This window comes from Pristiophorus japonicus, chromosome 9 (genome assembly GCF_044704955.1).
Source record: "Pristiophorus japonicus isolate sPriJap1 chromosome 9, sPriJap1.hap1, whole genome shotgun sequence".
NCBI lineage: Eukaryota > Metazoa > Chordata > Chondrichthyes > Pristiophoridae > Pristiophorus > Pristiophorus japonicus.
The window spans coordinates 63,446,923-63,471,172 of record NC_091985.1 but is presented as its reverse complement, the minus strand read 5'-3'; the positions used below and the strand labels follow the sequence as shown (position 1 = coordinate 63,471,172).

At 42.8% G+C, this 24,250-nt stretch overlaps 1 protein-coding gene across 6 annotated transcripts in view; it reads left to right on the top strand.

Annotated features, from left to right (window-relative positions):
* Positions 1-24,250, top strand: part of bicral (BICRA like chromatin remodeling complex associated protein) — a 110,594-nt gene that overhangs the window by 51,481 nt on the left and 34,863 nt on the right. For 5 of the 6 annotated variants that reach the window (XM_070889389.1, XM_070889388.1, XM_070889387.1 and 2 more), the window contains 5 exons: positions 9,876-11,867; positions 13,784-14,003; positions 15,708-15,829; positions 17,517-17,578; positions 19,564-19,712. In XM_070889389.1, coding sequence (XP_070745490.1) covers positions 9,876-11,867; positions 13,784-14,003; positions 15,708-15,829; positions 17,517-17,578; positions 19,564-19,712 — 2,545 coding nt within the window. The remainder of the gene's footprint in view (positions 1-9,875; positions 11,868-13,783; positions 14,004-15,707; positions 15,830-17,516; positions 17,579-19,563; positions 19,713-24,250) is intronic. The other variant, XM_070889393.1, reaches the window with a different exon arrangement.

The window sequence follows — 24,250 nt, the reverse complement described above, 5'->3', positions numbered from 1 at the left end:
TCGCATATAACTAGAGGGAGCAACGGCAGACAGGCAGGGGCCAGGCTGACATCCACGACCTCAGCCAGCTGGAAGAGAGACTGCTGGACATAACTGGGCGGCAAATGGCTGTGGTAACTGGCGAGGTTGAACCCCTTGAGGACAACGGTATGTTTATATTCCTAATCCTTCTTCTCACATCCCCTTACCACTTATACCACAATCTCTTCTAACTTTCAAGATGCTGATGCTGTATGCATGTATATCTTGCTTCCCTTCCTTCCCTCACCCTAACCCAACTCTTGTGCTTTTCTGCTTTCAGATAATCAACAACAAGCACCAGATCAGCCCGTCCCTGAGACGATGCACGAGAGCAAGGGGGAGGAAAAAGACACAGCGTCACTGGATCTGTCACTTGCAGACACCAGCTGAGAAACTGGCACTGCGCATACTTTAGAGACAACTGTAGAAGCAAGCTCTACACAGGGTGAGGCACCGGGCACGAGTGGGCTGCAGGAAGACCAGGAGGGGGAAAGAGTAGCTCAGGGACCAGCTCCCCGGAGGGCGAGTTCGCACGCGAGTTCTACTGCACAGGACTCCGATGAGAATCTTGATGGGGCGGCCTTCAGAGGAAGGGTGATGGGCATGCACACCGAATTGCTAGGTGCAATGGCAAGCCTGCCAGAGAGCCTCTTGGCAATGTCGAGGAGCATGGAGTAGTCCTCCTCCAATATTGCAGGGGGCTCTGCGCAGAGTTTGAGGCCCAAGATTTCCAAACTGGAAATGATGGAAGATTCCCGAAGAGACCGTGTTGATCCAGACATGATGGTGCATGTGATGGACGATGTCGCAGCTGCCATTGCAGTGCAGGCGAAAGCGACCCACCGTCTTAGTGCTGCAGGGGAAGCACAGACTGTTCTCGAAGTTTCAGCTTGATGCCATCCAAGCTCAGACTGCTTTCGTGCAGTCTCCGTTTGATGCCACCTATGTCAGACCGCTGTCATGCAGTCTCAACTGCATCACAAGCTCAGACTGCTGCCATCTTGGCCAGGTTTACCAGTGTCGACCGGGGCTTGCAGGGTGTCACAGTAGCCCAGCAGTTTGTGCTCCAACAGATTGCTAGGAATGCTCCCTGGGGGAGTGGCAGTGAGTCAGTCAAGCAGGACCCTGCTGTCCCCTCTCAAGATGACAGCATTCTGTTTGAACCACTGTCACTCCACCATTGCCCTTGCCGCTGCCTGTCAGCCAGCCTGCCGAGACCTCTGCCGTTCATGCTGAGGTGCTGCAGTCTGCTTGAGGCCGATCTGCAAGGCCATCTGAATTCTCCCCCATGGTCATTCGGCAGCCTTCCACCAGCCATGCTGTAGCCACTGGGGGAGCATTTCGTAGGAGAACTAGGGTAGACATGGTCACCCAAATGACAGGCATTAAGGGATTGCACAAGGGTGATTAGATCATATCGTTACTGTAAATGTGTGTGTGAAATGATTTTTGATAAATTTATTAATTTGTTTGGAATCTTTTGTGACGGCTCACACTTCAGCTTTGTGCCCAGGAGGACGCTGTAATTTTCTGTGACAGAGGGATGGTATGATGGGGATGTGGGATCTGAGGTTATATTCATTGGAATCGGATTCTGATGAAGCGTTCACGGACAGCTCGTCCAGAATGGGGATTGGCTGCCTGCCTCCTCCCTCCCTCAACCTCTTGCTCTTGCTCATCTTCCTCTTTCCCCATCTCCTCGCCCTCATCCTACTCCTGAGGTGGTCCCGCAATCCCTGCAACAGACCACCGCGAAATGAGACACCCGCTGCGGCATATACTGGAGCGGTCATTATATGAGTGCTGGGCACGAATGTTGGGGTTGCGGAGGGGAGTCACGGACCAGGTGCAAAGCGGATAGTCCTTGTCTCCGAGCACCCACCTGTGACTTTGCTGTGGTGGCTGGAAAATTGCTAGCACATGTTGCTAGACTGACGCACGATGAAGGCATCATAACTATTGCCAGGATAGTGGGCATTGACCGTCAGGAAGCGCTGAGCATGGTCTCACACCAACTGCACATTAATTGAGTGGTATCCTTTGCAGTTACTGAAGATCTCAGGATTATGATACGGCACCCGCAAAACCACGTGGATGCAGTCGATGGCGGTGTGCACCATGGGAAAGCCTGCTATTCTGGCAAAGCCAAATGCGCACCCCTCCTGCTTCTCTCAATGACAACAACTTGTATTTATATAGCGCCTTTAACATAGTAATACATCCCAAGGTGCTTCATAGGAGTATTATAAGACAAAAAATTTGACACCAAGCCACAAGGAGAAATTAAGGCAGGTGACCAAAAGCTTAGTCAAAGAGGTAGGTTTTAAGGAGTGTCTTGAAAGGAGGATAGAGAGGTTTAGGCAGGGAGTTCCAGAGCTTAGGGCCCAAGCAACATAAGGCACGGCCACCAATGGTTGAACGATTATAATTAGGGATGCTTAAGAGGCAGAGTTAGTGGAGCGCAGCTATCTTGGGGGAGAGAAGGGGGGGGGACGGAGGAAGTTACAGAGATGGGGAGGGGCGAGGCCATGGAGAGATTTGAAAACCAGGATGAGAATTTTGAAGTTGAGGCGTTGCTTAACCCGGGAGCAAGTGTAGGTCAGCGAGCACCGGGGTGATGGGTGAATGGGACTTGGTGCGGTTTAGGACACGAGCAGCTGAGTTTTGGATGATCTCGTTTATATAGGGTAGAATGTGGGAGGCCGACCAGGAGTGCGATGGAATAGTGAGTTCTAGAGGTAACAAAGGCATCGGATGACACTAAGGTTGTGAACAGTGTGGTTCAGCCTCAGACAGATGTTAAGGAGAGGGATGGAGTCAGTGGCTAGGGAACAGAGTTTGTGGCGGCGACCGAAAACAATGGCTTCTTTCTTTCCAATATTGTAGAAAATTCCTGCTCATCCAGATCTGGATATCGGATAAGCAGTTTAACAATTTAGAGACTGTGGAGGGGTTGAGAGAAGCGGCAATGAGGTAGAACTAGGTGTCGTCAGCGTACATGTGGAAACATGTTTTCGGATGATGTTGCCAAGGGGCAGCATGTAGATGAGAAATAAGGGGCCGAGGATAGATCCTTGGGAGACACCAGAGGTAATGATGCGGGAGTGGGAAGAGAAGGGAGTGGGAAGAGAAGCCATTGCAGGTGATTCTCTGGCTACGATTAGATAGATAAAAATGGAACCAGGCGAGTGCAGTCCCACCCAGCTGGACGACTGCTCAGAGAGAAGAAAATGTTACCCCCTTCTCCTATTGTCGAGAGCATCAGTGACCGGCTACAGCGATGGACGGCGAGCTACGAGATGTTAGCTATGTTACCTGCTGCAGACTGTAAGGATCCGCTGGCAAAGAAATTGAGGGCCACGGTGACCTTGACTGCCACTGGGAGAGCCGTGTTCACCCTGCTGTCAGGCTGCAGGTCTGATTGCAGGAGGTGGCAAAGTTCTGTGACCACCTCCTTGGCGAAGCATAGCTTCCTAATACACTGCTAATCACTTAAATGGATATAAGAGAAGTGCTCTTGGAAGACCCTAGGTGGGTAAGGTCTCCTGTTAAGAGCCCTCCTGGCCCTACTCCTGCTCTCTCTGCATGCATCTTCTCCCCTTCTTCGCTAACTCCTCTCCCTCTCCCTAAGATACTCGAGCGCGAGGGGGACTGCCAGTAGAGCCTCCATGACTGTGAGCAAATGTTGTGAGCAGAAGCCTTTAAATAATAATGAAGGCGTTCTCCATTTGCAACAACACTCCCTGTTGCCTTAGAACTTTGCAAGAAGTTTATAAAGCTTCTGGAGTCACAGAAAGTTGCACAGAGCCAGTTAAACTGAACAACATGTCCGGTGCAAATAGCTGCTGATGATCCTTTCAAATACTGTTGCTGGAGCCTCCTTCCTGCTTGTCAATACTTGCTCAGCTCATCGCAGTTGAGGTAAGTTGAACGGCAAACTCCAAAGTCGCAGTTCGAGTGTCAAGTGAGCATTGCACACTCACTGATATCACGATCTGCACCATTTCCATGATTTTAGTGATCGCCGATACCTGCAGCGCTGCCAGCCATCCAAAAATGGCCGCCGCCATGGGACCAGCTGGCGGAAGAGCAGCAGCCGCCAAATGAATCTGGTGGTATTGCGTGGCGCTAAACTCCTGAATTTCTAGGCGAATCTGTTTTAGTGATGTTGATTGAAGGATAAATGCTGGCCAAGGTACTGAGAGCTCCCCAGTTCTTCTTTAAATAGTGCCATGGGTTCTTTTACATCCATCAGAGGGAGCAGCTAGGGCCTCGTTTTAACATCTCCTCCAAAAGATAGTACCTACAACATTGCAGCCTTCCCTCAGTTCTGCACTGAAGTGAGTTAATCCTGACATTTAGAAAATAGATCAATATAATCTTAACTTTCTGTTTGACAGAACAAAATCGAATTTGTGTTGTTTTGGGCTAGGCAAAGATTCTTTGACCAAGGAGATAAAGCAGGAAGATTGCTGGCTAGACATCTGAAACAAGTGGAGCAATTCCAGTGATTAAGAATAGGTTGGAAATTTTGTGACAAGTGGTTCACTAACTTGCCCGTGTAAACCTGTTAACCACCTGCAAAGCTCAAGTTAGGAGTGTTATGGAGTAAACAGCACTTTTCTGGATGAGCACAGTGGCTACAATACTCAAGAAGTTCGACATCATCCAAGACGAAGCACATCCTTTTAGACTCGATATATATTGCATCCATCAGGACACTTTGGCTGCAGTATGTACAATCATCAGTTCATCAAGTTAACATATTCATATCAAACAGTGATAAATCAGATTAGAACTTGCCAATCAACACATGTAATGCAGGCATAAAAACCACCAATTAACAGTTTCAAAAAATCTCCAGTCTAAAGTGGCCTATCAGCAACAGCTACCAATAGCAGAGAGCAGAAAGGGAGCCAAACAAATTGGTGCAATTTAAAAAAAAATTATTTTCTGCAACGCTCTTGCTTCCTCCTGTAAGCGAAATACTTATGACATAATAAAGACGTAAAAAAATATATAATAACCTTTACTATGTTTGAAATACCTATAACAGTTTTTTCTGTCAGAGGTCTATGCCTATATAAAAAGCCTAAGCCTTGAGTTCACATAGGTTCATATAGGTATTACTGAAGAGATTCAAGCTGGTAGATTACAGTTGCGAGCATGCACATGCGTGTACAACTTACAGATTTTTTAATGATTGACAGTAAGACTGACTGTTAACAGAACATGCCAAGAAACCTGTTTGTAAGTTGCAACCCATCCTCTGTTCTGGTTAATCAGTATAGAGTTACGACAAATAAACATGCCTAATGAAACCATTTTTAGGACTATAAAATTAATTAGAATTTGTACTTTTTAGATGAAACGATTAAAAATAAAAAAGCAGGGCTCTTCAATTTTTTTGCTGAGATTTTTATAGCATGTTACTTATGTGCCAAAGTTCAAGGTGTAATCATTTTTTTAGTAATGTATTCTTAATGCTTACACTTTGTTTCCGAACACTCAGTATAAACATGAAATAATGATAATTTGCACAAACAGATAATGCACTCTAGATGGACTAAACCATTATTTAAGTTTAGAGGGAGAATCTGAATAGAAACCCTGAATTTAAAATGTTTTGCTAAAGGTTCTGCTTAAGTACACTAAGTATTGTTCCAGAGGCATTTGGTAAAGAAGGGAAAGTGCAAATAAAGAACATCGGCATAGAAATTTGGGTCATTTGCACCTTCCATTAGCGCCCCCCGACTTTTCCGGCACTGCTAATGGCTCCAGTTAAATTGGATATTGCCCCCTGAAGCTGCGCCGGGCGATAACAGTGACAGCTGCAGGGGATATGAACTGGCCGGTAGGCCGCTCGCCAGGCAATAGCTAAAGGGGAGGTGCAGTGCTTTTTATTTTTTTTTAAAGTCCTTTTTTTGGTGCCCCCTGTTGGCACTTTGAATGCTGGGCCCATGCCACGATCAATTAGCCCAGCACCCCTGCTCACCAGTGGTCCAGGTAGAACCATTTTTATAATGCAGAGTTTGTGGCTTGGGCCCTTCCCTTTAATTAAGGGAAGACGCCATTTACATGGCAGTGCTACGCTACGTACCCAGTAGCGCTGCACTCTGCTCCCACCACGTTTGCGCCGCTAGCACACCAGAGAGGAAGTGGAACACGTTATTTTGTGCTCCACTTCCTTTCGGGGACGGTAACCCCAATTTATCATGAGAGGCGAGACTTCTGCACCTGGCGTAAAGTCTCGCGCCTTGCGAGTGTTAATGCCCCCAAACGGGGCGCAACAGAATTTTTTTCCCATTAAACTTGATAAATTCCACGTTGTTTACAACAAAAAGCTACACCCTAAATAGATAGTATCGGTAAAGAGCTGCTACCCCAAATTATATGCAGCAATGTATTTATTTAAATGTGATTTGTGAGGGACAACTGTAATTTATTTATTTATCTACTTGCTGTTCAAAGAATACTTCTCAGTTTTTTTTGAGATCCCTTACAAACTTCTTAATTCTAATTTTTTTTCAATGGATGTATGTGCCTTTCCACATTTCCACATCCCAATATCCTCAACTGTGAGTGACAAAAGAGATTTTAGTCATATATAAGCGGTACATCTTGTGCTCATTTCCTGTCCACCATACATCAAGTGTCACACTCCGATTTCTGTATCACACTTGAAAGAAAGTTTGAAGAAATAAATATGGTCATTTGACATAGGAGTTTGAGTGTTTTTTTAAAAAGAAGAAAGGCAGGGTAATATCTTGAAGGCTGAATATCAATTAAATTCTGGCATCACCCATTGTTTACTTAACAGAAATTAGACTTTTGTGGCCTTTTTCAGCTGCTTGGGCCCTAAGCTCTGGAACTCCCTCCCTAAATCTCTCCGCCTCTCTGCCTCTCTTTCCTCCTTTAAGAAGCTCCTTAAAACCTACCTCTTTGACCAATCTGCCATAATTTCTTCTTGTGTGGCTCGGTGTCAAATGTATCTGTTTTGTCTTATAACATTGCTGTGAAGCACCTTGGGACGTTTACTACGTTAAAGTCGCTATATAAATAAAAGTTGTAGTTGTAGTAAACATGGTGCTCAGAAAACATCCAACTTGCCCCGAGCATCATCATGGAACACCTGTTAGTAATAAAAACATCAGTGTGGCCCCAGTATTTCATTATTAAAGTAATCCTTGACTCCGATGGACTGCCTAAGAAGAAGAAGCTTGTTATAATGTTCTTATCTTCATAAAACAATGGATCATCAGACTTACATCAGATGGCTTATATCCTAGGGTCTTAAAATAAGTGGCTGCAAAGATTGTTGCATTGGTTGTAATCTACCAAAATTCCCTGGATTCTGGGACGGCTCAGCGGATTGGAAAACCGCAAATGTAACATCCCTAGTTAAAAAAGGAGGCAGACAAAAGGCAGGAAACTATACCAGTTAGCCTAACATCTGTCGTTAGTAAAATGCTGGAGTCCATTATTAAGGAAGTAGTAGCGGGACATTTGGAAAAGCATAATTCAATCAAGCAGAGTCAGCATGGTTTTATGAAAGGGAAATCATGTTTGACAAATTTGCTGGAGTTCTTTGAGGATGTAACGAGCAGGTTGGATAAAGGGGAACCAGTGGATGCAGTGTATTTGGATTTCTAGAAGGCATTCGATAAGGTGCCACATAAAAGGTTACTGCACAAGATAAAAGTTCGTGGGGTTAGAGGTAATGTATTAGCATGGATAGAGGATTGGCTATCTAACAGAAAACAGATAGTCGGGATAAACGGGTCATTTTCCGGTTGGCAAACAGTAACTAGTCGGGTGCCGTAGGAATCGTTGCTGGGTCCTCAACTATTTACAATCTATATTAATGACTTGGATGAAGGGACCGGGTGTAATGTAGTCAAGTTTGCTGATACAAAGATGGGTGGGAAAGCAAATTGTGAGGAGGACACACAAAATCTGCAAAGGGATATAGACAGGCTAAGTGAGTGGGCAAAAATTTGGCAGATGGTGTATAATGTGGGAAAATGTGAGGTTATCCACTTTGGCAGAAAAAATAGAAAAGCAGATTATAATTTAAATGGAGAAAGATTGCAAAGTGCTGCAGTAGAGAAGGACCTGGGGGTCCTTGTGCATGAAACACAAAAAGTGAGTAAGCAGGTACAGCAAGTAATCAGGAAGGCAAATGGAATGTTGGCCTTTATTGCAAGGGGGATAGAGTATAAAAGCAGATAATTCCTGCTACAACTGTACAGGGTATTGGTGAGGCCACACTTAGAATAGTGTACGGTTTTGGACCCTGTATTTAAGGAAGGGTATAATTGCACTGGAGGTTGTTAAGAGAAGATTCACGAGGTTGATTCCGGAGATGAGGGGGTTGACTTATGAAGATAGGTTGAGTAGGTTGGGCCCAAACTGGAGTATAGAAGAATGAGAGGTGATCTTATCGAAACATAAAAGATAATGAGGGGGCTCGACAAGGTGGATGCAGAGAGGATATTTCCATTCATAGGGGAAACTAAAACTAGGGGACATAGTCTCAGAATAAGGGGCCACCCATTTAAAACTGAGATGAGGAGGAATTTCTTCTCTCAGAGGGTTGTAAATCTACGGAATTCTCTGCCCCAGAGAGCTGTGGAGGCTGGGTCATTGAATATATTTAAGGCGGAGATAGATTTTTGAGCGATAAAGGAATAAAAGGTTATGGGGAGCGAGCAGGGAAGTGGAGCTGAGTCCATGATCAGATCAGCCATGATTTTATTAAATGGCGGAACAGGCTCGAGGGGCCAGGTGGCCTACTCCTGCTCCCATTTCTTATGTTCTTACCGTGAGCAGTGCCCTGAAAGATCCACTAAGTATATATTAAGTGTTGCATCTATGTTGCATTCATAAATCTGTCGTCGAAACCAGCATAAACCCTCTAAATTGAAATTAAAAAAAAACTTTCCTTAGTCTTCGTGGATCTGTGTGATGGAAACCCTGCTAACATGTAAACAGGGATTCCGTTACACGTTAGGCAAAGTTACAGTAGCAGAATGAAAGCAGCTCCAAGGAAATTCCCAGACACGTTTACATAAATAGCCCAAATTTTTGATTTGGGGGTACACAGAAAAGGAGATTTCTGCCCGGGGAGCAGGAATTTGGGGGTGAAATGGATCCACCATTTTTCTGCCCTGTTTCTAGTCCATCACAAATTCCAGTTGAAAAGGTGTTACACACCACATCCCAACATTCTAGCACAACTTTATGAGCGTGTCTGGGGAAGTTCCTGGATTACCCCAGGAATTACACCCTCATTTGAACCAACGGAAGTCTCGCTAGCCGAGTGCTGCCATGAGTTCTTTTGAGACCTGAGAAACGGTCTGAGTAACTATGGCTGCCCGAGACAAAGAATGGGATTGATTACCTTTAACAATATTGTATTTTATTCCCTTCGGAACATAACAAAAATGACCTGACTTTGTTCTTCGCCCCATCCCAGACCTTCGAGTCTAGTGGAGTGAGTAAGGGCCATTCTGACTTCTGCTGGCAAAATGGAGCTAGTGCCTTTAAAGGGTACTTGTACGAATGGACTGCACCTCTGCCCCTAATTATGATAATGATACCATCCCTACTATGTGGGTCAGAGTGTTGGTTGCTGGCCCACATAGAAAAACAGCTGGAAGTCCCACTCTGCCGCAGATGGAGCAAGGGCCCTGGAACGTCCACTCCTATAACTTTCGATAAGTTATTTCTAAAATGTTTCTAATTCCGTCCAAAATTCAAAAGATAAAATAACCCAGTTGTTTGTTTCAGCCAAAATTGTACCAAATTGATTTGATATCTGATTACATTATGTTCCAACTTGCATTTTTCAGAGTGCTGACTCTACCTCTTCTACAAAAGATACACATAACCATATTGGAGAAGAATTGAACTCAAGACGGCAATTAGCAAGTAGTCTTAATGTTTTGGAGGAGCTGGATACCTCTTCACCTCTCTCAAACTTAAATGGGGACCAGCCTTTTGATATTCTGCAGAAGTCTCTTCAGGAGGCCAATATCACTCAACAAACCCTACAGGAGGAAGCAGATTTGGCAGCCGGTATTACTTCTACCCAGGAGTTCGCACAAACTCAGCTTCACCCTGCATCCTTTTCTCAGGTTTCACAGTTATCTTCTGGCGCTTCAGCTGTAAGAGGCTTGACACAGCAGCAGATGAATGTAACACCGTCTCCCATTTTACAGCAGGTTTTGCGAACTCCCTTTGTAAATAATGAAACTAATGTACAGCCTGGCTTTTTTCAACAAATGGGCATCAACAGTGTTGCCATTCAGCATGTACCCAATAGCAACCAAGCTGGTGGAATTGGACCAATTCAGCTGATTGGTTCATTAGATACTCAGCAGCCTGTAATGACTCTTAATCACCTTGAAGGGTCACAGTTTATATCGAAGAGCAGTGGCCAGCAATCTGCTCTAAACTCTCTGTCTGTAGGTGGTTACAATATGGCCTCTCTTCCAAACCAGCAACAAATCTCTTTGAACACATCTGGTTTGAATGAAACTGGTGGATTGTTGCTTCAGAGGCGAGTGACAGCACTTAATGGAAACACTTACTATGGAGCCTCTAATATTGGCCAGGTACCACAACCTATGTCTGTTCATTTTAGTGGTAATAATATTCAAACAGCACTGCCTTTGCATAATATTATTATTCAAAGAGGTCCTGTACCAAGCCAGCCTAAAATTTCACTCAGTATTCAACCCAAACCTGCTCAAATGAATCAGCAACAAACAGTTTACAACATCAACAATTTGGAATTGCAGACAGCGTTCAAACTCCAAAATGAAGTAGCATTACAACAGCAGCAAATGCAGCATGGCCTTCCTTTTGGCTCCACAAACTCTTCTCAAAGTTCAGCAGTGGGCCCACCCCTGGGTGTCAATATTACAAAACAGCAGGTACCTAGAAAGTCAGGTAGACCACAAGTTTTAAATCAAACTGGAAGCAGTATCATAATTCGTCCTCCTATTGGGCAACATGAACCTCTAGTATCCCAGAATCAGTTTTTCATTCCTACCAGCCTAGCATTAAATATGAATTCAACTGTTCAGCACCTTCAGACTGCAAATGGACAGATTCTTCAAAATCGAACAGTACCCACCCAATTGGTCTCCAGCCAAGTAGCTTCTGAATGCGTTCTAACAAATCGGAATTCTTCAGGTACAATGCTGGCTACCCAGTCTTTTTCAGGACAATTCTTGAATAATCAGAACTCTGTTGGACAGTCGGTTGCTGGTCAGAGTGGTATGGAGCAGGTTGTTAATGCTTCAGGAGGACAGCTGTTAACAAACCATGGCTCATCACAGCTAGTTACTGGGCAGGTTCCACTCCAGCAGGCTTCACAGATGGTATTTAATCTTCCAACCAGTCAAGGTGTACAACCCACTGCTGGCTCAAGCATTAATACAGGAATATTTAAGCAATCCGGGCAGAATGCAGTCCGAGGACGGTCATTGCAAAACCAGCTTAATGTTTCAAATACACCTAATTCAATGTGCTCCAGCTACGTGTCTACAGTACAGCCTATAATATCAGCAAGCAGTGGTGACCATGTCACACAAACATGTTCCAGTGGTAACATTGTAATGGTTTGTCAGGGGGAGCAATCTCTTGTGACTGTACAGTCTGCACAGCAGCAGCCACCACAATGCCAGCAACAGCTGGGTATGAATCAAATTTACCGGATTTCCAATCCATATCACCAAAATACCAATGTAATGCAACCCTCACGACAGGTCGTATTTAGCCGGAAGGAGATGCCAGTAACACAAACCAGCAATCAGCAGCAATTTCTGTACTCACAAGTAGGTGATGAATGAATGCACTAAATTTGTCAATGATAAATTTTAAAGAAGAGAAATGCTGTACTAGAAAAGAACCTTTTTGGTCACATTGCTTGAGGTATTCTCTATTGCAAAGCATTGAAAAATATGAACAATAATCTGTTGATTATATTGGTGCAAAATTCCATATACACACACTCATTAGTGTACCTTGCTAACAGAGAAGAATTGAAAATGAAGGAACTTTTTCATTAAATTGTGTGTCTCTCAATTGAGCATAAATGGAACATTTTTCCATGGTTGATTGCTTTCTTTTGGACTTTGTAGCAAATTCAAATCACATCTTATCATATGACTGCAACAGGGTCTGAAATATTTAATTATTAGATAGTAAATATAGGTAACTTACTGTAAACACAGATTGTACTCAACATTTATTTAGATGGACTCTGATTCTGCAGTGTGATATGCATTATCTTTCAATATAAAGGAAAGCAATTAATTTTTTTATTTTCACATCTACCCTCATGAACATGAATAAGTTGGAACCTTAGCATGCTGATTTAATTATCGATGTTGATGTTAAGTTCCATGCCTACTTAATTTCCATTATTTACTGTTGACTTCCACATGGAAACCTCTTTTTCATTTTCTTTTTAAAATTTGTTTCTAAAGTTTTGCTTCCCATTTTATTTAGCTTTTTTAAGTTTCAACTTATGACACTGGTACCGCAGGCAGATGAATCCATCCCGGATATCCCGGCCGGTTGCCTCCTTCCTTCTGCTTCCTCCTCTTCTGCATCCTCCTCTTCTGCATCTTCTTCTCTCTTCGAGCGGATGCTGAAAATCTGAAATAAAAGCATAAAATGCTGGAAATACTCAGCAGGTCAGGTAGCATCTCGACCTGATACATGAACTCTGTTTCTCTCTCCACGGATGCAGCCTGACCTGCTGAATATTTTCAGCATTTTCTGTCTTCTCAAGAGGCCTTCATTTACCATCCGAGGCCTTGCATGCATCCAGCAGCACTCCCTGCACGCTTTAAAAAAAAACTTTATTACAAGAAAACCACTACTTCAATAAAATTTTAAAAAATCCAGTCCAAAAGCTTAAATGGAAACTTACCTGAAAGATATGTTTGTCCCTTTTACGATGTGCTGACAGCATCTTTGTCAGTCTGCTGAACTCAGCGCTAAGGTTGAAGTTCGCTGAGGTGATGTTAAGTCGCCGTTGCACGCTGACTGACGTCACCCTCTCCATTTACATTTCCAGGGCCAGCGCCACTATTGACAGCGCTGAGGCCCTCACCAAAATGGTGGTCGCTGAGTCCTGTGCCAAAGAAGGGCACTCGAGTTACTGCCGTCATTTTTTGACCGGATCGTGGCAGTAGCTCGTGGTGGTAAGTGGCCCAATGTCTAGGTCTATATGCTGTAGAAAATTATTTTTTTGTTTCAAAGTTAAGTTTACCTGTGGTATGACTGTGCTTCAGCTTACTGTCATTTATAGTTATTTCAGTTAAGTCAGAACAAGAACAAAGAATTGCCATGATTAGTTTATAAAAAAGCTATTACTAACTGTTCGAGAATTTGTTTCAGACATGTACTGATTCAAATTTATCATAATGCATAAATTAATATTTCAGAATTGTAGTTGTGTATTTGTAAGTTTTATTTTCTAAAATTGGGAGAACATATACAGTTGTACAATTCTGTGTAAAAATGACCATCATGTACTTAATTTGTGCCTGTAAAATTATGAAATATTGAAATCCTCGAGTTGTAAAGTACTTGGTCTAAATGTTACCTACAAAAGATACTAGATGAAATTTGTAATGTAATAGTCTGATACGTGGAAATAATAAATACTGTCTAGATTTTGTTCAGTTGGATGCTAGGTGGATTAGTGTATGATTGTATTTATTCACTAACATGGTTGCAGGCTCCAAAGAAGATGATGGCAACAAGTAAGCACCAACCAGTCACTAGCCATTCATTGGCTAGCTTGGGGCAGCTCTCCAATCAAGTTTCAGCTTCTCTCTTTGGAAGTCAGACTCTATCCAATTCTGTTCCAAAGGCTCATGCTGCTGATGGTCTACGACAGCCGCACATACCCAGCTTATTGAACAGTACAGGGATTCTAGGCAAAACTACATGTCTGGGTATGTAAGGGAAATTTTCAGTGTATTTATATGGATAGAAGTCGCAACAAGACCCATTGCCTTGCATTTCTACTATGTTAAGAATGTCTTGAAGAAAGTTTTTATACACACAGTGAAGAATGCACTATATTAGTGCTGTGATGACGCACATAGAAACAAACTAGAGGTAAAAAGAAAAATGCTGCAAATTTGCAAAAAGCTGATATTCCTGGAAATACACAGTAAACTCGTCAGCATCTGAATAAAGAAAACATTCAAGTTAATATTTCAGCTGCGAAGCCAGCATCAGAACTCAAATTGGCTATATTTCTCAATAATACTGAAGTAAAACCAAGGGCAAGCAATGTATACAAGAACATTATTTTTTACAAAATGCAAACTAACAGCATCAATCTTTAAATAGATAATGTTGATAGAAGCAAATTATTTAAAATTAGATAATTCAGACATGAGGATAAACTTACCGTTCAAAGGAATAGACTTGTAGATAAATAATTAATATTGTTCTTTTTTTAAATAAAAATAAGCAAAACAGTATCTGGTTAGGAGCAAATTGGGAGGCTTATAAGAATGTATAGAGACAGATAATTGCATGCTGTATGGAATATCATGGCTTTGACTTGCTGGGAATGTCATGTCAAGGAAGGCAGTTGTCTCGGATGTATAATGTAGGATTTATTTTCTTCTATGAAGTCTTGGAACATGCACTGTAAGTTGTTTGTAAGATTAAATGGGTATTCTGGACTTTTCTGGACTTTCCTTCAGTTCAGGGTGGATTGGGAGAAACATTTTCAGTTTTTAATCGAGCACATTTTACCTGTTCTGTGGAAAGTGCTTGATGTGCCAAATGGCCTTTTCTAGTCAGTGTACTTGAAAAATGTCCAAGAACAATGGTTTGGAGAGTCCCAGACTTTCTCGTGTTTACCTGTTGATTCTCCCCTCCCAGTTGCGGGCAGAGCTCGTCTCTCTGCGCAGTAAACAGGACCAGACCAGCACTGAGAACCACAAGCTCAATCTGACCAATCAGGAGCTTCTTTTCTAATAGGAGGGGTATGCTACCTTTAGAATAGTGCAGCAATTACAGCAATAACATCTTCCAAGTTACAACACACATGTCTATATAACTTATCCAACTGTTTTCTTGAAGATTTAGGAATGCCCGTCTTCACCTTTTGACATAGATGAACAGAATTAATTACAGCTGTTTGTTTCAACCCACTAACACAATAACTCCATTTCTTAGAAAGCAAGTATAATAGGAACAGATATGATGGGTTATTTGATATTGCTGTTGCCTCTCATTGTCCCTCACCTAGAGACAATGTGAAGAAGCTGAGTTGAACGCAGACTGCCCTAACAATTCACAAAATGTATTTCATTTTATTTTAATGAATAATGACATCAGGAAAGATGAAGATAGCTAATTCAAAAAAAAAGTTAACCAAAACCTCTATTAAAATTTACATGAAACCTCTTGTGTGTTAACTGTCTTAGAGTTTTTCTTCAACAGTGTGCAGATTTAACCAACTTAAGAAAAATATAATTCTCTGGAATTAAATTAGTTAAAAGTTGAGCAGCTAATATAGTAAACCAGCTAGTCAATGTAACTTACTTTAAATCTTCACATTCAATATTAAGGTTTACATGATTCTATTTCTTAAATGTCCTTTATAAAGTTATATTCTCTACATTTATATATTGCAGCTGTGCAAATGAGTGACAGTCAACTTCACAAAACTGCTGGTACTTTACAACAGCACTTGGGACAACTACATCCACTGCAGGATAAAATATTAGGACAGCCAGAGATGCAGAAAATGTCACAAGTAGGTTTCTACCTTTTATGGTGTTTGGTTTTCTGTCCAATATAATTTTTCAATTCTATCATTTCAATTTCTAGTAAAAGTGCAACAAAATACCAATGGCTGGCTTTGCCACCAAGTTAATCAAACATAAGAACATAAGAAATAGGAGCAGGTCTGGGCCATTCGGCCCCTCGAGCCTGCTCCGCCATTCAGTAAGATCATGGCTGATCTGATCTTGGCCTCAGCTCCACTTTCCCGCCCAATCCCCATATCCCTTGACTCCCCTGCAGTTCAAGAATCTGACTATCTCCACCTTGAATATAGTCAATGACTCAGCCTCCACACCTCTCTGGGGTAGAGAATTACAAAGATTCACGGCCCTCTGAAAGAAGAAATTCCTCCTCAGCTCCGCCTTAAATGGGCGACCCCTTATTCTGAAACTATGCCCTCTAGTTCTAGATTCCCCCACGATGGGAAACATCCTCTCAGCATCTACCCTATCAAGCCCTCTCAGAATCTTACATGTTTCCATAAGATTACCTCTCATTCTTCTATACTCCAATGAGCATAGGCCCAACCTGCTCAAGCTTTCCTCATACAACAACCCCTTCATCCCAGGAATCAACCTAGTGAACCTTCTCTGAACTGCCTCCAATGCAAGTATATCTCTTCTTAAATAAGGAGACCAAAACTGTATGCAGTACTCTTAAGTGTGGCCTCACCAATACCCTGTAAAGTTGTAACAGGATTTCTCTGCTTTTATACTCTGTCCCCCTTGCAATAAAAGCCAACATTCCATTTGCCTTCCAAAGTATCTTAAAAATCCTTAGTGAAAGCCACTGCACATTTTAGTGATTGAGGGAAGTGTAAACAAGCATTCCAGGAGATGTAATAAAGTTATGATGAATATATTGTATACATTTTTGCACAAATATTTAAGCTTGGAAATGAAAATGTAGTTTTCATTTAATAGCCAAACTTAAAAGTTTTACTTTAAAAGGAAAATTTCAGTTTTTACAAAGCCACACTCAATGAAATATGATCCTAAATACTTTTTATGGATTGTTCCAGTATTTTTACTCCTAAATAGTAAATAGCAATATTACAATTGCAGTGATTCTTTTCATATTTCAAAAAATTAAACTCAATTCATATTTTTCTGTATTTATATGTCGAAAGCAAGAGATCTGCAAAAGTTCTTTTTAGTACAAGATGTGTAATAAAAATGTGGTTATTTTGACGACAGCATAAAGCTTTGAAAAGATTACTGGAGCACCTTCAAGTGGTAGCGTGTTGCCATAAATTGGAATTTGCTTTTTAAAAAATGGAATAGATCTAAAATTCTGTATTACTAGTAGGTGAATGAATAGGTTCTTTAGCTAGTTCAGTCAAGCTTGATTGATATTCAGATATTAGAAAAAAGTTTTTCTTTATATTGAACACTGTCTCGTTCATTTTGCTATTATTTAGCAAACTACAAAGTGTGCGTTTCTTGCTTGTTTCAAGCAGTTTGGAATGGTGTCATTCGGCGTGGCATTATGCAAACAGATATAAGTCTGAACTGTTCCACAATGTCACACCTCTCACATTCTAATTTTCAAGGAGATGGGTAAGACCCATATCTATAGACATGTTGATGAAATTGGTACCTGTATTATTTCTAATATACATGTATATAGTTTTATATCAAAAGTTTATTTCATTCTAGTTCGATGGCCAGAATGGGGGACAGAAGAGACCTGCATCAAAGCAACTTACTAAAGAAAGTTTGTATGTATATTTGTTTAGCAGCATACTGTATGTTTTAAGAATTTTAAAGCATTTGAATAAAAACTACTCAAACTAATATTTTCTCTAACTGATCTCCACTGGACCACCATCCACTATTAAGTCACCATTTCTGTCACTCTGCTTCATCACTGCCTTGCCTCTGCTTTTGATACCTTTGTCCCTTCCAGGTCCTTCATGGTCCTCACTCCTCCCAGAGGCCCTGGTACATCGGAGGGCCTCAAATCTGAGGGCCTCAAGCTGCATGACCAGCCTGGTTGTCCACTGCCAGATTTGGCTTAACCATCTCAAGCTGCATTACTTGTCATGTTCTGTGACTAAATCTAGGGTCATTTTGAGCAACTCCAAACTTCTCTTCTCCACTACTAACTGCCTTCTTCAACCTCATCCTTCATCCCATTGACTTCTTACCTTCTATACCATCCCTGCCCCAATAAAAATATTCAGCAAATTCTCCCCCAGCCCTCATCAGATTTATCCCCTTCATGAGATCCATCAGCTGCTTATTTGATTCTTTCCTGCCCCAGATCCTCACCTGTTACTACTTTTTGCATCAGTACTCACTGAAATTGTTAAATTCTTCCTTTCTTTCGACCATGTGCCTCCCTTTCAAAGCCACTATCATCACTCCATCCTGAAAGCCCACTCGAGCCCTCTCCTCTCTAACTTCATCTTCATCTCTAAACTCCCCATCTTTTCGAAGATCCTGAAAATATTGTCATCAATGAACTCAGTGCCCACTTCTCTATCTACATCCTATTTGAATGCCTTTACTTTGGGTTCTGACCTGCCCGCAGCATCTAGTAATAGTCACCAATTATACACTATGCAGCTCTGAACCTGGCATGCTATCTGTCCTTGCCCTCAGTGTCTCCAGTTTTTGTTATTCATGAAATATTTGTTTTAATATTCTCTGCAATGCTTTGTTCACTTCTGAATCTATATTATTGGAAAGTCCTACTGCAACAGTGAGTTAGTTCTACTTTCTGCACCAGCATTCCTTATGAGTGAGACTTTAGATTTTGTATTGTGGACCCACAACCACAGAAACTAGGTAGACTAATCATGGTCACTATTTGTAGAACAACGGCAAACAGCGATAGAGAGGAGACCTTCAATCAGTCAGTCTAGCTGAATTTAAAACCCAAGTCTCCGAGGTAAAAGGACACAGTGCTACACCAGTGCCCCCTTCTTTTAATGATTTGGCTCACTAAGCTGTAAAACTCCTTTCTCCAGAAACATAGCTTAAGCATAAATGTATTTCACAGCATTCTTTAATATTTCTTGTCACGGAAAATGAAAGGGTCTAATTTAATTCCCCGCCCCCCCCCCCCCCCCCCCCCCAACCAGTGGGAATGGAGCAAGCAGGGGGTTAAGATAGCGAGGAGTTTGTGTCGCGTTCCTGCCCGCACCATTTTTACTTGCCTGAATTCAAGCACGGGAAGGCTGCTTGCCTCTGAAGAGCAGGGAATGAATTTAAATAGCAGAGTCATGCTCTGATGATATCGAGACACACGCACCATTTTAACTGTGTGCTCGATTAAGGCCTACACATTGTCCAGTTCATCAGCAAAAGCTGGCGGCATCAAGGAGCTTGGCCACTCCGGGAGTCTGTATAGTTTGCCTCCTGCTTCTGTCCCCGCAGCTTCGCTTCCAAGTTAAAATTGGCCCTTAAGTTACCGTGGTTAACAACGGTCGTGCAGGTCATTTATGGTTGCAAAGCTGCTTCATTTTATATTAACTACAAACATTTCATTGGATGTCTTAAGTTACTGTTGATAGTAAATTGCTATATGATAAAAACAGAAAATTGCATTCTAATAATTTTGTAGTCATGCAGTTACCATCCATATAGCTGTAACACAACACATTCTGTCCATTGTTTAATTGTATATTAACTGTAAAAAAAAAAGAATAATTGACAGGTAGTCTTATTTTCATATTCTCTTTTTATGTTTTTATTTAAGGATTCTTCAGCAATTACAAAATGAACAAAGAAATGTTCTACAACCTGACTATAAAACTCCCTTCAACTCATTAGAGGATGCCATGCAACGGCTTCTTCCATATCATGTGTTCCAAGGGAATCTACCTTCCCAAGAGGAATTTCAGAAAGGTAAATATTTGAGTATTTCAATAACATTTTTATATCAGATGTATTAAGCTATGTTTCTAGGCAGCTACACACAGAATTTTAGCAATTTAATAATTGGAAATGTTTTACTCCTAGCCTCTTCAAAGTCCAATATGTTCTCATTGCTTACATTAATGGCTCACTACAACTGCAAGATTCTTCTGTAGCTTGTAGTAACAAATGTACAACAGTTAATATTTGCTTTATTATCTGTAACTGAATACATGAGAGTTTAAAAGAAAACAAGCTATGAAGTGCAAACAAAGAAACTGTGTTATAGTTGTATATATTGTAAGGCTGAATTTGAGATTAGGTGCATTGGTAGCAACACATGGCAGAGGGTGTATTTTTGGGTGAGCAAGCTTTGAGTTTCTTTCTATCCTAAAATGCACAGAGCATCATTCTGTGGTCAGATTGCTATTTAAGAGCAGAAGGTGTAAAGTCCTGTCCCCTCAGTACAGATTCACACGAGGCATGTAGTGAAGTCAAGGTCACTCTGGACCTGCACCTTTATTTCACAGCTCTGGAATGCTGCACTTGCCTGAGACCTGTCCTTATATACCTGTCTCTTGCAAGTGCACCCCTGGTGGTAAGGTATGCTGGTGGTTACAGGTCATATCTTATTACAGTCATGTATAGCATGTTAGGATACAGTTATATATAATAATGTAAGATACATGACATCACCCTCCCCCAAGGTCTTATTGTCTTTATAGGTTCAGTCTCTCAGGTGGTCTACGCTCTCGCGTGGAGCGTCTGAGTTGTGGTTCAGTTGTTTGCCTTGGTGTCTGTTTTTCTTTGGGTGTGGTTGCTGGTATCTCGGCTGGGCTGTCTGTTTCGATTGGTGTGATTGTTGTTGACTCGCCTGGGCTGTCTGTTGGGATTGCTCATTCCTCAGGTTGTTCCCTCTGTCTGTCCACCAGGTGTGGTGCGAGTTCCACATTGTAGTCTGCCTCTGGTTCCGCAGTGTTGTTGGTAAATCTGCTTTTGACTTGGTCTACATGCCTCCGGCAGGTTTTGCCATTGCCCATTTGTACTACCAGTAGCCTGTTTCCTTCCTTGCCCGTTACTGTCCCTGCAAGCCATTTGGAACCCCTGCCATAGTTTAGTACAAAGACTTTGTCTCCTATCTCATTCCACCTCCCCCTCGAATTTCTGTCATGGTACTCAGTCAGCTTACGGCGCTTTGGCTCAATGATTTCGTGCATGTCTGGGAGGATTAATGAGAGCCTTGTTTTTAAAGTCCTTTTCATCAACAGTTGCGCGGGGGGATCCCAGTCAGTGAGTGCGGACGAGATCTGTATGCCAGCAGCAGTCGCGACAGGCGACCCTGCAGCGTGGGACTTTGGATTTTAAGCATGCCTTGTTTAATGATTTGCACTGCTCTCTCCGCCTGGCCGTTGGAGGCCAGCTTGAAGGGTGCCGTTTTGACGTGATTTATGCCATGGTCAATTATAAAGTCTTGGAATTCTGCGCTGGTGAAGCACGGACCATTGTCACTGACCAATATGTCAGGGATTCCGTGTGTTGCAAACATGGTTGCGAGGCTCTCCACAGTGGTGGAGGTTGTGCTCGAGTTTAAAATGGTGCATTCGATCCACTTTGAAAATGCATCTACAACTACGAGGAACATTTTGCCCATGAATGGGCCCACATAGTCTACGTGCACCCGCGACCACGGTTTGGTAGGCCAGGGCCAGGGGCTCAGTGGAGCCTCCCTGGGGGCATTGCTGAGTTGGGCACAAATGGTGCACCTTCGGACGCAGAGCTCCAAGTCCGCGTCAATACCAGGCCACCAGACGTGGGATCTGGCTAAGGCCTTCATGAGAACAATTCGCGGGTGCTCGCGGTGAAGCTCCCGGACAAATGCCTCTCTGCCTCGCAGAGACATGACTACTCGGCTGCCCCACATCAGGCAGTCTGCTTGTAGTGATAGCTCATGTATGCGCCTATGAAAGGGTTTTAATTCCTCGGGGCAGGCATCGCGATCCTCTGCCCAGTCACCGGTTAGGACACATCTTTTTACTTAGGATAACGTAGGGTCGCTGGCCGTCCAGGCTCTGATTTGGCGAGCCGTCATGGGCGAACTTGTGGACTCAAAGGCATTGATTGCCAAAACTATCTCAAAGTCCTGTTCGTCAGACCCTTCCGTGGTCACCAGGGGTAGCCTGCTGAGCGCGCCGGCACAGTTGTCTGTGCCTGGTCTGTGCCTTATGGTATAGTCGTAGGACGCCAGCATGAGTACCCACCGTTGAATTCGCGCCGAGGCGTTGCCGTTTATTGCCTTGCTCTCGGATAGGAGGGACGTGAGGGGCTTGTGGTCGGATTCTAATGTGAACTTGGCCCCGAAAAGGTATTGGTGCATCTTTTTGACACCATACACGCACGCGAATGCCTCCTTCTCTACCAGTCCGTACCCGCGCTCCGCCTGCGAAAGTGACCTGGAGGCATAAGCTATAGGTTGTAATTTGCCCGCACTATTGACATTTTGCAAAACGCACCCGACCCCATATGCTTACGCATCGCATGTGAGAACTAGTTTTTTACCTGGGTCAAAGAAAGTCAAAACACTGTTGAAACACAGAAGGTTGCGTGCCTTATTGAAGGCGCGTTCTTGGGCGTCCCCCCAAAACCAATCGCACCCCTTCCTGAGTAGCACGTGGAGAGGCTCCAGCAGCGTGCTTAAGTTCTGCATTGTAAATCAACCTCGTTTCTTCTTCCCCTACCAAGAATGTTTGTGCAACCAGTGCTGCTGCCTCTAAGGTCATGTTCTTGGTCTCCATGAGCTTTCAGAATATGCCTGCGTGGCCTATTCCTTCAATGAAAAAGTCTCTCAGCATTTCTCTCCTCAGTTCATTGGAGAACTCACATAAACTAGCCAACCTCCGAAGTTCCGCCACGAAGTCGGGTATGCTCTGGCCCACACAGCATCTGTAGTTGTAGAACCTGTGTCTGGCCATGTGTAGGCTGCTCGCTGGCTTCAGGTGGTCTCTTACCAGTGTGCTCAATTCTTCAAACGACTTGCTTGCTGGTTTCTCGGGTGCCAACAGATCCTTCATTAAAGAGTATGTTTTCGACCCATAGCTGGTCAAGAGATGGGCTCTTCTCTTGTCTGCCTTATCGTCGCCTAACCAGTCTTTGGTTACAAAGCTTTGCTGGAGCCTTTCTATAAAGTCCTCCCAATTGTCTCCCGCATTGTACTTTTCATCTGATCCGTTGTTCGCCATTCTGTGGATTCTGTAATCCCGTAACTCATCGCCACTGTAAAGTCCTGTCCCCTCAGTACAGATTCACACGAGGCATGTAGTGAAGTCAAGGTCACTCTGGACCTGCACCTTTATTTCACAGCTCTGGAATGCTGCACTTGCCTGAGACCTGTCCTTATATACCTGCCTCTTGCAAATGCACCCCTGGTGGTAAGGTATGCTGGTGGTTACAGGTCATATCTTATTACAATCATGTATAGCATGTTATGATACAGTTATATATAATAATGTAGGATACATGACAGAAGGCAATTATGCTTTTGGTCTAATCCCCTCAGTCAACTGTTGACATTTATATTAATTAATCTAAATTACCTGTTGGTATCTTTTCACTTGTTCAAAACTAGGACTTCAGCGCATATTTAAAACAAGTACTGCTTTGGAAGCCAATTCAGCCATTTTGAATATTGCATTCTAAAGGAGAGAGGAACTTTATTTTGCTGCAGTACTCGGTGTTCATTCAGTTTTTTTGCATTACTTTTTGTCCCATTCCTTGCAGGTTTCAGTAGTAGCCTAGTTTTTGCATTTTTTGATTTTTCAGCAGCTCCCTATTTTCTGTTTGTGCTGGCTTGGTGGCAGCTGCAATTTAAGTTTCAACAACCACAGTTCTTAAGATGGACATCCTACTGGGTATACCTGTCTATTTACTGGTTATAGAGGAGGAAGAAGAGGATCTGAGGAGACATAAGAGGGAGATCTGTTAACACTGAGGTGGTCTTACCGCATTCGCTCTTACCTGGCAACTCATGTGTCCTTCATACAAGTTCCATGATGTGAACGGCTCTGCCAGTGGCTGTCAAGATAACCACAGCCTTTAACTTCGATGTTGCTGGATCCTTTCCAGCAACGGCATGGGATTATATGCCAAATTGCACAACCAGCAGTGCTCCGATGTAACAAGCAGCTGACACATGCCTTGTTTGCCAAACTAACTCTTTCATTCTTTTTCTGAATGAAAGCAAGCAGCAACATGAGTGAGGACTGCAATTCTTCTGTGTTGCTCATTTCCCCAATGTGAAGGCCATTATTGATGGCATGAATGTGGCTATATAGGCCCCTAGTTCAACCCCACACTGTCAAAAGTAGAACGAGGTTTCACATGACTAAATTAGTCTTTGATTCAAAGGCACAAATTACGCATGTGCATGTCGCTACCCTGATAGAATCATGTTTTCTTCATTTTGCAGCAATCATTATTGCCCCCATTATTTGAAGGGACAGTAAGACTGGATGGTTAACTCCTTAGGGACCAAA